Source organism: Conger conger, chromosome 5 (assembly GCF_963514075.1).
Source record: "Conger conger chromosome 5, fConCon1.1, whole genome shotgun sequence".
In the NCBI taxonomy this organism is placed as follows: domain Eukaryota; kingdom Metazoa; phylum Chordata; class Actinopteri; order Anguilliformes; family Congridae; genus Conger; species Conger conger.
The window spans coordinates 52883529-52896765 of NC_083764.1; the positions used below are offsets into that span (position 1 = coordinate 52883529).

A 13237-nucleotide genomic window follows, 5' to 3' on the forward strand; every position below is an offset into this window, starting at 1 on the left:
AGGTCTGAAAAATTCATTGGTTGCTTTAGCATTATGCTTGGCCTCAAACTCTAACCACGCCAGAGACGTGCACACATTTGTGCTACCGTTGCCTGGGCAACAGCCCATTTGCCCTTTTTTGGCTGTGCTGCCCCTCTGAAGGATTTGGATAGCTGGGATTATCCATTAGTAGCACTAGTACATCATTGCTGAAGTTAGACCTAATGAAATCGGAATATTATTTTAGGTAACCCCCTGTGCAAGTCACTGAACCAGGCTATTCTGTTTTTGAAGCTTACTGGTGGTTCGCATTTTGCGGTGAACCCTCTGAGGTTATGCTTGTTAGTGTTCTCTTCATGGTAGTCTTTGAAACATCTATGCCAACATCCTGGAGAGTGTTTTTCATCTGCGTGACAGCTAAAAAAAGTTTTTTTCTTCACAATTGAAAGTATTCTTCAGTTATCCACTACAGTGGTCTTCTGTGGGCTCATGATTTTGGCTGTATCGCTGATGGATTAATTTAGATTTTTCAGCCTCCTGATAACCTGCTTTATTGGAATCGACACTTCTTTGGTCCTCATGTTGAGACAACAGCAACATACTCCAAATGCAAATGCCATATATAGAATCAACTCTAGACCTTTTGTTAGCTTTCTTACCCATTAACTAATGCTGCAGTGACACTCAGCTTGCCAAGAAACAGCTCAGCAGTGTATTTCCCAATTACATTTGGTCCCCTACAATGGGGAGCCTGTGGGTAGGTTCCAAAAGCCCAACGGCTAGCAAACCAGTGCTACTGGGTGGGCATGGTTTTCAATCCATTTAAATCTGGTGCATCAAACGGTGGCTATAATTTCCTTTTAAATTATTTCCTCCACCCTTGCCGGTATGCAGCAAGCAGCAAGCCAGCACACCTAAATCCAACCCTATATATTAAAAGGGCTCCTACATGGATCACCCTGCATGGATGTAAATACCCTCAAAAAGCAGTCTCCACATTAACGTAATATTCATTGTCTCATTTCAAATTGAATGTGATGGAGTACAGAGCCAAATTCTTAAGGACTACACTATATATGTCATTTTACATGCATGCAATTTAAGATTGAGCCGTATAAAATGTTGTGTCAACAATTATAAAACCAAATGTTCAAATATTTCTGGCAAACTGATAACCCAGCTCATGAAAACACCTGATATATATTTTCCTTGCAACAGATTTCTAGGTAAACAGAACTGAAGGTAAATGTTTAGTTTGGCTTTTGACTTAACATTTGTCCTATTATGCAACTTTTCTGGGAGTCTAATTCTGTTGTAAAGTGGTGCATATGGGTCATATTTTTTTGTCAAAATTTTTATGAACCAATCTCTGTAGATGTTACCTCTTATTCGGCCACTAGTGCAGATCAATTTGACAACAATGTTTGATGCATCTGAATAAATAAATACAATTCTAAAGGATGGAAGTTCCACATGTGGCCCACTCGATTAATCGCTCTGATATAGTATATGGCAACAATATTCAGGAATCAAGTGATGCTTCTGATACATTTTAAGAACATTATTCAGTGCCTCAAATCATAGATTATAGAAAATATAAGCCTACCAACATTTTACAAGTTACAGTATTTTGGATACTGTGTTGCACTGTATTTTTATATTTATATATGTGTGTTATTTCAGGTGTCGTAAAGCCATATACTGCGCGAGTGTTTGTTCTTCTGAATATGATACCACTTAATTAGCATTCCTGGCGAGATTTATTTAATCAAAAAACCAACCCTCCCTTAATCCGCCTACAGTCCATATCTTCATTACGTCACGGTTTGCACAAAACCGGAAACTGCAGGGTGCCTTTTCTGACCCCGCCCCTCTGCAAAGACTGCTGCAGTATATTTCTGCGCGCCTGCGCATTAACGATCCCTTTTTGTTGGAAGGTAAGGGTTGGCATGGCGCGTGCTTCTCTCCGCAGTAAAAAAAAATAGATACTTTTTAACTATTTGTTCACGAGTTTTGTTACACGTATATGCTTAATTTCGTTTGAGGATGGCTGAAGTAGGGTGAAAAGTGTGATAAGTGCTGTATATCTTAGCGGCGCGACTGGGTGTGGGTTCGTTATTCGCTCCCTGTCCTACGGCTGGATGATAACGGTAACGTTAGAGTGTTATAATTAAAATCATGATTAGGCCAAACACGCCCTCTTCGCGAAGGCTTTGGATATTTGATAACATCCGTTGTCTGGCTTTTCTTTCGGTTTCTAAGTGTTTAAATGTGAACGGGTGGTTGGTCTGATGTGAGAATAAGGTGATGTTTTTTTAGTTTTTTTTTAGTTTTTAGCTTGCTAAAGTTAGCTTGTAAACGGTGGTTGCGTTACGGAATGCAGCTAGCTTATCGGAAAGCTCGTTGGCTAGCTGACTTTAGCGTATGGCAAGTACTTAGCGATGTATGTTAGCGAACTAACTTGGCTATTAAAACACGAGTTTATAATTATTTTTGTACTAATGCTGTTTGGGCGCCTATTTATATCGGAGTTTATAAGATACGTATGGCTAATTAACATGCTAACGTTACAACAGCTGTGTTCTAGTGGGACGAATCATCGAGCGAACGAACTAGCTTTTGCTAACGTGTGAGCTAATGTTAGCTTCATGTAGCTACCGTTCCCCATTAATTAGTTGGCAAACTTTACAAGGCCTAAGCTACAATCGGCTACATAGCAGTTTTTGCGATTAACATTAAAGCTTACGTAATTGTCCAATGTTCGCGTGTCGTTTTATATTTTGCTACTTTATGCCACTTGGTTTATTTCTCTCTCTCCCGTCCCAAATTGAATGAAATGGAGACTAGTGATAAGATGCTTTCTTTTCTGGCGTAGCTAGACTGGCTAGCTTTCATTCAGGAATGGTTCCGTTAGCTGGCTGATTACCTTATCCAATGGCTAATACAGCTTGATAGCCGACAGGCTTGGATGCGATGTATTTGAATTAATATTTATTAATATTATAGCTAGCCATTTGTTAATCTTGTGCGGAATATGGCTGGTAACGTTTTACGTTTGCTTGATTGGTCACGAGTGAAATCAGTATAGCGCTGCATGCCGCGTACCAACGCTCTTCGCTAGCTCGTTTCTGCTCCCCATCATAGAAGACTGGCACCAAGGCCACGTGGACAGTGTATGGGAATCGGGAAAAGTGTAGCACTAGCAGTTTTTGCTATGAGATGCCCAGCACTTGAGACATTGAACACATGGTAGAGATGAAGCCTTTAAGTTTTAAGTAACTTGAAGACTAAACAATTGCCATGATTAAGCAGGTTATCTATTGTTAATCTTGATGTTTCGAAAGCACTAACAAGTGTGATGCGTTTTTAAATGGCGAACGCTACTATTTGTTGTATTGAACAATGTATACACCAATTTGCCTATTCGTTCCAACTAATGGTATTCAATACAAAACTGGCTGAAGGTTTTTGTTTACACTGCGTGACAAGTAGCAGGAAACTTGGTAAAGGTTAACCAGCAGCTGACTAGTCCTGTTTTGTTTTGCAGAACCCCGAGAATCGATCCATCATGGCAGATCCCGACACCGATTTCACCTCTGGGGATGCTGGGGCTTCCTCAACTTTCCCCATGCAATGCAGCGCTCTGCGCAAAAACGGCCATGTGGTTCTGAAGGGACGTCCTTGCAAGATTGTGGAAATGTCAACTTCCAAAACTGGCAAGCACGGCCACGCCAAGGTAACTTGCGTCAAATGTTACTTAGTTGTTGTTTTTTTTTTTTTTTAATTTATTTTAAAAGGGAAGGAGGCATGAATGAAGCGGGGAGATTTGCAGTTATGCTTTAATGGGTGACTAAATCAATGACTACCCTCCTCTGTAGGTTCACTTGGTTGGAATTGATATTTTCACCGGTAAGAAAAATGAGGATATCTGCCCTTCCACCCACAACATGGATGTCCCTAACATCAAGAGAAATGACTATCAGGTGAGCCACACCAACTTTGGAATTGTTTGGATCATTTTGTCTCCTAATACCTGAAAGTGGGTTTGCAGTGACCATGTGCTTTTGAGGTACTTTGTTTTGGTCACAGAACTCCTGCTAATTCACACTACTCTTCTTTATGGATTAGTTTGTCATTTCTACGCACTTGCTATTTTTAAATTGAGCAAGTGATTGCGGAGCGAACGCAAAATAAAAACCAATCTGCTTGACAATTTAAATGGCCTTTAGTGTAGTCTTATCAGCTTTAAAGTAGCAACCTGTAATTTCATTTAAAAAAAAAAAAAAAAAAAAGTTGATTAAGTGTCTGCTTTTCTTAAATTGGTCAGCTCTGCCTTTTTCCTCCGTCGGACGGTACATTCCTGCCATGTATTTGAATCAGATGAGGCATGCACAGGAACTTGCCGGATGCAAAAGGGCAAGCACCTAAAATCCGAAAGCGTCTTGACTATTCATTTGTTGCTCAATGTTACCGTATCAGGAGACATGTTGGTGCACGCCACATGCTCCTTTCGTAGCGCGTCAAAACTCAGCTCCAGGTTTTAATTCTTCCCGATTTATCTTTTTTCTCCAAATTTGGTTGCCAATTGTACCCTGTCTGTTCCAATCACCCATGTTTGCCAAGGAGACACTGCGACATCCCCCGGTCACCAGAAAGAGAACATGCCTTCTGCAAGCAGTCTCCATGCCCCAGACCGTGATTCTGATGCGATGTGGCGACCCTCCCTGCCGAGTACCTCGGCCCACCCTCGGAGGGGCGGGCCAATTATGCCGCTCCCTCGTGTGCCGGTCAAACTCGGTTTTGGCAGGACCGGGACCTGATCCTCGGTGAGCAGCTGCATTGAACTGATGCCTGCGGCGAGGTCCGAAGCCTTGGCTGTGTCCACTACTGCGGCACTAGTGTATTGAGTGTGAAAATGAATTTGTGACCCCCAGTCACCACAGATATTGGCAGATCCACCTAAACTGAAAAAATTGCCACGAAGACCGTGGTGTTTATGCATCACCCCAGACAGCTTTTTTTAATCTTATTTTTTTTTACCCCTTCCATTTTGTCCTGAGCAGTTGGATTTGTAGTCCTGTACCATCATTAACATCCTACATCACTCCGGGAGGGCACAGGAGCATCAAAGTTCTACCAGCTCTTGTTTTTTCACTGCACTGTCCATCTGCGGAGCTGCCTGCCGGGGGAGAACCCAGCATTATGGCATTTGGAGTCGTATGCAAGCAATATTTTACTCGGCCTGCCATATTTGATGCTACTCTTAATGGGAAGGGCATTTGGATTGCTTTCTCAAGTTTCCCAGGGTTCATGCACTTTCTGCTGAATTATTTATGGCCTCTGACCTTAACTCAACTGCAGAACAGGCGCAAATGCGATAGGATTGTTGCCTCTAAAGAGCCCGCTCTTGCAAGTGACCGTAGCCGTCACACCTGTCTGCGGACTGTGAAACGACGCTTGCAAAGAGTAACTGCTGGGACCTTTTGGGCTTTGACAAAGCGCACGCGTCCTTCGCCTAGCAGACCAACTGACATCAGGCTTATTAAAGTGTGCATTTGCCATAGCGCCAGCTGTTGCTGTTGTATGTACAACATTGGCATCTCGGTGTAGTAAAATCGCATCACGCAATGCATTTTGGCTCCGTATTAATTTGTGGCCTCTGGCAAGGCCAGTCGTGTGCAGTCAGGATTCATTTCTAATAAGATGTTAACCGTCTCCTGCCTTTTGCCCGACAGCTGATTGACATTAAAGATGGTTACCTCTCCCTGTTGACGGACAGCGGCGATGTCAGAGAGGACCTCCGTGTGCCTGAAGGCCCACTGGGCAAGGACATCATAGCCAAAACCGATGCTGGGGAAGAGATGATGATTGTAAGTGCACCCCGATTAGGTCTTTGATTGGAAACGAGTAACTACCCATTCATAATGCTTTCCCATTTGACAGCAGAATTTAGTAAACTGATTTGCAATTGCGTAGTACTGTAAACCTACTTGGTCTACTGTAAAACTTGGGGCATTGTATTGCTAACCTTCTTCCAAAGATTGATTTATACGTTAAGTGGAAGCAGCAGCTGTGCTTTGTGCTTCATCTTAATATGCAAGTGGAGACTTTTCTAAGCACAGCATGGCAGGGCTTGGGTCAGTAAATTGTGTATAGTTACAGCAGCAGCCAATACGTGGATTTTCTGGGCTTGATAGGGGCTAGGTGTCATCTTGAAGTGAAAGTGCATCTGGCAACTGGGTTTGAAGTCTTTCAAAGCCTCATTGCTTTTGCATTTGGAAAGTTATTTCAGGCGCTGTTAATTGTTCAGTAACTGCGTCGATACAGTTCACAAACTTGGTTATATTGTATGCAAGCTCATTTTACAAATGTGTCCTTTTGAGAAGGATGGATTCTGCAGAAGCTGTAGCGCTCAGGAAAATAGACTTTATTCAATAAGGATTTTCATGGTATCTTTATAATGTAATCTGAATCTACAGTTATTAGGCTGTGTTTGATGTAATTCTGTATTCATATTTTAGTCTGATACAAGTTGGGATGCAATATGTTAAGTAACTTGATTGCAAAATGGTGAACACAGAAAAATTGAGGGACAATCTTTCTGGGTTCAACTGCGCAGTAAGTGTTTGGGTAACTAGGGACACTCTTGCCACTTAACTTGTGGGTTGTCATAGTGGTCGTTAAGTATCTGCAACTTGAAACTCAAACCATACTGATCACATGGTTCTACACAAAAACGTGGTCTCGTTTGTTGTCACGTGGCTTCTGAAAACAATGCAAGCCTCGAAGTTGGGCATCAGGGAGAACTGACACGGAGCCTTGGTATCATTCGGTTCATGGCAAAGAAATAACTGGTAGCTATGCATTTGTGTTTCTATCACATGGTTATGAGATTTATTATATTGTTAAACTTATTTGTTTGAATTGATTTCAATTTCATGAAAATAAACTTTCAGTTCTGAGCATTTTTCCGCCAACTACTCTGCTGGTAGTTATGCATTTATACAGTTTTCCTTTTCAATCAACTAGACTCAACAGAATGCTCTTATCAAAATTGCTCATTAGACAAGCCTAGTTCAGTGTTGGTTGTCAGTGACTGCAATGTCGGTGAACAGTTGCCAGCCGCTCAGTCTTGCATGAATAAAGTTGAATATCATTAGTAAATTTGACTAAGGCCAATGAATGCTGGTGTGTTTTTGCTCGGTACTTGCTCAGATGTCAACGGGGATGAGTTCACCCTACAGCGGCAGCCACAGGCCCCTCCACTCCACTTGTGTGAACCGGTGTGATTTTGGGATTGTTGGGTGTCCCGTTTTGAACATTTCCAGTGTAGTCATGAATCTATTGTATTTTTAATGCCTGCTGCAGCATGTTGCACTGTCTAGTTCTAAACTGTTCCATTTTGGGAAAAATGACTAATGCTTTCTGTCTTCCTCCCTCCCCTTCTCCCACAGATCTCTGTGCTGTCTGCCATGGGGGAGGAGTGTGCAGTCGCTATCAAGGCCATGGGCAAGTAAACGGGGATGGACTGGCTGCTCAGGCTGAAGCCTATACTACAGATCTTAACATATTGGTTCCAATTGTCACCAAAGCTATGGCCTTCACAAGCAACCTCAAAATGGTTTCCGTTTCTATTCCAAAACTGTGCTGGACTCCTACAGCTGTTGTGTTGGCTGATTGGCATTCTTCCAAATGACTGAAGTGTTTGTTGACTTTTTTTGTTTTGTTTGTTTTTTCTTTGTATTTTTTACCTTAGCGATCACTTGCTGCGTAACATTCCTGAATGTTTAAAATTACAGGATCCCGTAGTTTTTGGGAATACTCGCATGCATTCCTTTTGTCGAAACATGCATTGTTGTACAGAGCCTGTCGATCGGAGACTGAAATTGTCCCATTTCCCTGCCTCAATTTTTTTTTTTTGGCCCCAGAATGGAGTTTTTAACACTAACTTTAGTATCATGCAATGCCCTGAAACAATCAGCTCTTTTTGAAAGGCTCAATGCAGATAGTTGGCACTTCAGAACAAATAGTACAACAAAACCCTAAAAGAACTTCAGTGATTTATATCAATGCCAGTCTGCCGCTAACAATGACAAAAGTAAAAATTTGCAGCCAAGTAAGACCTGGTGGCCAAGCACGATTACCTCTGAACGTGATGCCAACTTGTTGGCCGTCATTGGCAACCTTACCACCGTGTCAAAGCCTGTACGTGTGTGAACTGAGTGTTCTGAAGCATTGCAGTGTGCTGTTGAGGGGCTCGGTCTGGGGAAGGATGTTAAGGAAAAAAAAAAAAAAAAGGAAAAAAACAAAAACATTTTTTTTTCTCACTCGAGGCCTTTGTCATTAGACAGAAGATTTAAAAAATAAAACGAAAAAATGGAAAACCTTTTCGATGGCTTTTTTTTCTTTAAATGCATTTACCATGCAGTGATTAAGATGAGTGATGGGACTTTCCAGCAAATGTCTGTCTTTCCCTCCCCTCGTGAGCCTGCTGATTGTTTTGTTTGGCTACTATATGGGGCCTGGTTTTGGATGTTATGGAATATAATAAGCTGGGCAGGTGACCTTGTTGAAATCAGGGTGTGTGGGGAGGGGGAGCAATTTTGACTGGGATGGGGCTAGAATTTCTTACTCAAACTGGATTCTTCATATTCATGATTCCGATATTAATGTAGCTTGTTGGGATTGAGTCCTCTATCGAAATCAAGGACTGTCTGCCATTTTGGTGAGAATTTAAATATTTGTCACCAATGCCGAATTGTCATCAGTCTTCCTAGCTTACTGATGTAATCTAAGGGGGTGATTCAGTCTGACCAGACCAACAGTGTTTACCATTTTGAGTGACCTGTGATCTATGTATTGTAACCAGATAATGTTTTAGACCCAGAATTAGTCTTAATGGTGTTCTGTCCTTAAGGAAATTTGAGCAAGTTTTGATAATTTGGGTATTTTAGAGTGAGCAGTCTTCTACAAGCCAGGTTTCATTAGTTCCATTCATCCCGATGACTGTTGGTGCATTGCTGTTCGTTCATTTACATGTATTTAATCTAACTTCTGTTTTCTTCATTACTGAAAATGAGTTTATATGCGCTGCCATTGACAGTACCTTGTTAAACCATCTCACGTTTTCACAACCTCTTTAGCATAGGTCAGGCCAATGCAATTAGCAGGTTGTATACATTTTCATCTTAATGTGCAGGCTGTCAGAATTGGATGCTTGCTTTGTAGTGCGTGTAGTTTTTATCTTGCAAGATTTTTATTTGATACAGCTTTCAAGGCTTATGAATGGTAATGGGAGATAGGATTCATAATTTGATTTGGTGAGCAGAGGTTTAATTTGTTCATACATGATCATCTACTGGTATCTCCTCCCATAGATGTCCATTGACCTTCATGCAGATCACTGCCCATAATTTGCATTGCTTTTCACCTGTCCCAGCTATATCTTAACGTGAATTTCATTCCATAATGAGTTAAGCTTTTATTGCAGAATTGAATGTTGATCCTGCATTTGTTCTCTGAAATTCAGTCCTCAGTCTAATTTAGCATTTTGTTAAATCGGATTTCCCGTGTGTAGTTGTCGTTCAAGTAATTTGACATCAGATTTCAGTAGTTCAAATTTTTATGCTGATTTCCAGTGAAGTGCTGGGGAGTTCAGGTGAAGTTTGCTGTGTATTTGCATTGAGTATTCAGTCTCTGGAAGATTTAATGTATCCTGATGTCTGAATTATTTTCTTTGTTTGGTTTATCTTTTGGTTTCAATAAATTGTTCTCCACTTGATGCATTACTTGGTGTTCTATGTCTAGCTCATTATAGACTTTACAGTTTTGTCAATTTTGAAGTGAATTTAACTGTCTGGCTTGCTATTGAGTATTTAATTTGATAAGCTAGGAGTCCCACCTCTAACTTAACAACTGAATCTCAATAGCAAGGCAGTAATGTGTAAGCAAGATTTCTGATCGTTTCCACTTTTGGTGAAGACCAACTTTGAGGCTATGCGTTTTCAAAGTGCAAAGCACAAGCTTACAACTTTTTAGCCATGTCTTATCAAATTTAACCATCTCCCCTGTTGCATATCCGAGATGTATTTTAGAGAATGACGTGGCAGAAATGTTCTTATGACCAATTTGCAGGTTTGAAACAGGCAGTTTGTATCTTTGAGTAAGGAATATAATCAGAATTTTACAGCAAATACACAGCTGTTCTACAATGTCATGCAAGTCACCCTTTGTAGAAGTGACTGAGCAAAGGTGTATGGTCTTGCTGTATACATTTTGATTTGAGCTAGAGCTTTTTCTTTTGTTTGTTTTTTGGGTGGCCGAGGGGTCTTCTGCTTAATTGGACTTGTTCTTAATTATTGTGGACTTGGTATCCATTCCCAGTCATTGTTGGTCATAAAAATGCATTGGAAACCATTCGATTGGCATGTCCACTGCCCTTAATTGGCTAACGTAGTGATAAGAATTGCTTCTGCAGCCCTTTTTGGGAAGAGTTTCCAACTGTTTTTGCCTGGAGTCCCCCTGCCTTTAATGTATGAATATTTAGGCATGTAAACGTGCATTGGCCCTTGGCTCTAGCCTGAAAAGAAACCAAACATTTACTATTGAATAGTCCAGAACTGACTATTTGAAATGCGATTGGCTGCTTTCAGAAAGCAAAGTCTTCAAAGGTCTGAGTGACACCTTAAAGTGTTGGGTAACATTTGTTGCACTATACAATGAAATAGTCATGGGTCTTACTGATAAATTGCCTGTTTGACAATGTAGCTTGCAACATTGGATTTTCCCCACCTAATACATTTTTTAAAGGCTGTTGAAAGCATGTCACTTAAACCCCAAATCTCAGTCTTCTGGGACTGCTTGCTTGTGTTGAATGCAACTAAAATGTAGCTTCTCAAGGATTTGTTTTCCTAGATGGAGAATCAGAACCGTTTCCCTTGTAAACTGTCTGGGATTGCTTTGTTCCCTTTTCTGTTGTGTTAATGAGGAACTTTGTGGGCAGGCTATTTTCCCTCACCTGAGCATTCTGTGATGACCATGTACCTTTTGACTGACCAGGTCACTCTCCAAAATGAACAAAAGGTGCATTGATACCTTTGCTACCGAAGAGTGAAGATTAGGTCGAAATGCAGTACTGTGACCAATCAAAAGATGAATTTAACCATTTTGGGAACAAAATAATTTCAAATGATTCCACCCCATGGAAATAATTCTTCATTTGACTGGGATTTGTCACTACCAACTTATTATTTCCATTTTCACAACTAGGGTGAGAGAAACTGCTCTGTCCCAGCTGTTCCTCACCGGTTTGTCAATGCCACAGTGTATTTGCAACTAACTATGTAAGCCAGATCTGTTCAAAGTTTGAAACAACCTGCCTTATCTTTGTAAATGTAATTATACTTACACACATTTATGTTTGTTATAGAAAGTTGTCTAAAAGTTGTATTGTGACAAAAGGAGAAATGACCTGCAGCTTGCGTAGCTTAATGTGCAGAATTTGTTTAAAAATGATTCAGAAGTAAAGCAAACTGGTTTACTGGTTGTCGATACTCTTCCAAGTCCAACAGTATTTCAGATGGCTTATTAAACTGTAATATGGGAAAACATTGACTGAATACGGTGGCTTTAATTCCGAAAGTGTGGGTTGTCTCAGGTTAACCGTGTCGAATTAGTTGTAAATATGGCAGTAGAGAACTAGAAAATGCATTCCCAATAACAGCCATTTGAATTTATTCGCAGTTGGCAGTAAGTGGCTGAAATTACCAATATTGGGTGATCTGGGTTGGAATGATTTCAACTTCAAAACTGTGCTTTCTGGGCCCCCACAAAGTAAGTTTGGTCAAGGCGCAATCCCAGCTAACAAAATATTTCAAGATTCCTGTGTTGATATACTGAGGACAAAACATCTACATTGTATGTGGGATGGTGACATTTTAAACTGGCATCAGGATCCATGTGGACCAGGGTTATCTTATGGCCCTAATTTTATAGTGTACATCTCAGTGATACTACAAACACACCTGAAGCGCGTGTAGACCAACATTGACTGACTGAAACGTGGCCCCAGAAAGCTTGTCACCAGTACTGATTTGCTTGTCTGCTATACTGTGTAATGAGGGGGAACATCACAATTTATGCTCAGGCTTACAGGGCCTGGTTGGGCATTTGAATCATTTGGAAATTTTTGAGATGGTTTGCATCTACAAGATTTATTTTAAGAAAAAAAATGGGGATCATTATTACACAAACCCAGATGGGCTAGGAGTTAAGAGAAATAATTAGCAATAAAAAATGGGGGGCAAAAAATCAGCATGTACACTCTTTGGGTTAATGTTAACAATACATACAAGGTGTATGACTTTGAAGCTGGAACGTTTGCCTGCGTTGCAATAACCAGGACATGTTTCACTAATGAGAGCCATTCAAATATTAAAATGCATTCAACTGGCTACCTGTTGTGGGTCTGTTATTTGTGTTTTATCTATGAATTAAGTCTTTATTCCCATATTGTGCTGTGATGAATGCGAGCCAAAGTGATTGTGGTGTGATTTTGACAGGAGAAAGTCAATTGGTAAAGGAAATTAGGCTCCTGTATTTCAGTTACACTTAGCAGAATGCTAGGTTCTGTTTGGATTCATGTTGATATCATCCTGCTCCCAAAGTTGGCATACTCAGAACTACATCATCTTACGGTGCAGCTAGCTGTGTTGGCACTTTTGAGTCTTGCAATTCCTTTTATTTTCATTTATTTTCACTTGGGTCATGCGTTTGACCAGAGCTTTTGGTTGGAGTGAATGTAAACCTCAGCACATCTTTGTGGGGGTTTCAGTTACTTTGAAAGTCTGTTTAAAGAACCATTTGAATGGTGGTGCAGGGCAAAAACTAATGGGGGCAGAGGTGCAACGGGGGACTGAAAATCTGACACAAGGGACTACCTTGAAGTGAGTAACATTTGCCAACAGAGACAAAATGGAGTGCCCGCACATTTGAAATGCCTAGAAGTTGAGGGCCACCTCACACACACACACACACACACACACAAATGCTTGTTCATATAAGTGTATGATTAAAAGGGTGTAAACTTGTTTCTCAAAAGACTGTGTGGGCCAAAACCCAGTTCAGGGGGAAACATGAAAGGGGCTGGGGTAGGGAAGAGCCTTCTCTCTGCCTGCTGAGCAGCAGCGAGAGTGGAGTCCGTGCGACACTACGGAGGGTTTGGAGTCGGTCAGCTGTGCTACCTAAAAAGGGTACTATT

General features: G+C 41.0%; 1 protein-coding gene across 5 annotated transcripts; it reads left to right on the plus strand.

Annotated features, from left to right (window-relative positions):
* The first annotated feature begins 1932 nt into the window (after positions 1 to 1932).
* LOC133129793 (eukaryotic translation initiation factor 5A-1-like) lies at positions 1933 to 12431 on the plus strand. Of its 5 annotated transcripts, none has more exons than XM_061244099.1 (5): positions 1933 to 2129; positions 3527 to 3715; positions 3858 to 3962; positions 4603 to 4805; positions 5043 to 5693. In XM_061244099.1, the coding sequence occupies exons 1-5, from the start codon at positions 2121 to 2123 to the stop codon at positions 5587 to 5589; spliced, it is 1053 nt and encodes a 350-aa protein (XP_061100083.1). In that variant the 5' UTR covers positions 1933 to 2120; the 3' UTR covers positions 5590 to 5693. The 5 variants fall into 5 exon arrangements, with proteins under 5 accessions (XP_061100083.1, XP_061100086.1, XP_061100088.1 ...); XM_061244102.1 differs by lacking the exon at positions 5043 to 5693 and adding an exon at positions 5715 to 5849 and having other exon boundaries at positions 1974 to 2129; XM_061244104.1 differs by lacking the exons at positions 4603 to 4805; positions 5043 to 5693 and adding exons at positions 5715 to 5849; positions 7434 to 12431 and having other exon boundaries at positions 2106 to 2129.
* The last annotated feature ends 806 nt before the right edge of the window (positions 12432 to 13237 follow it).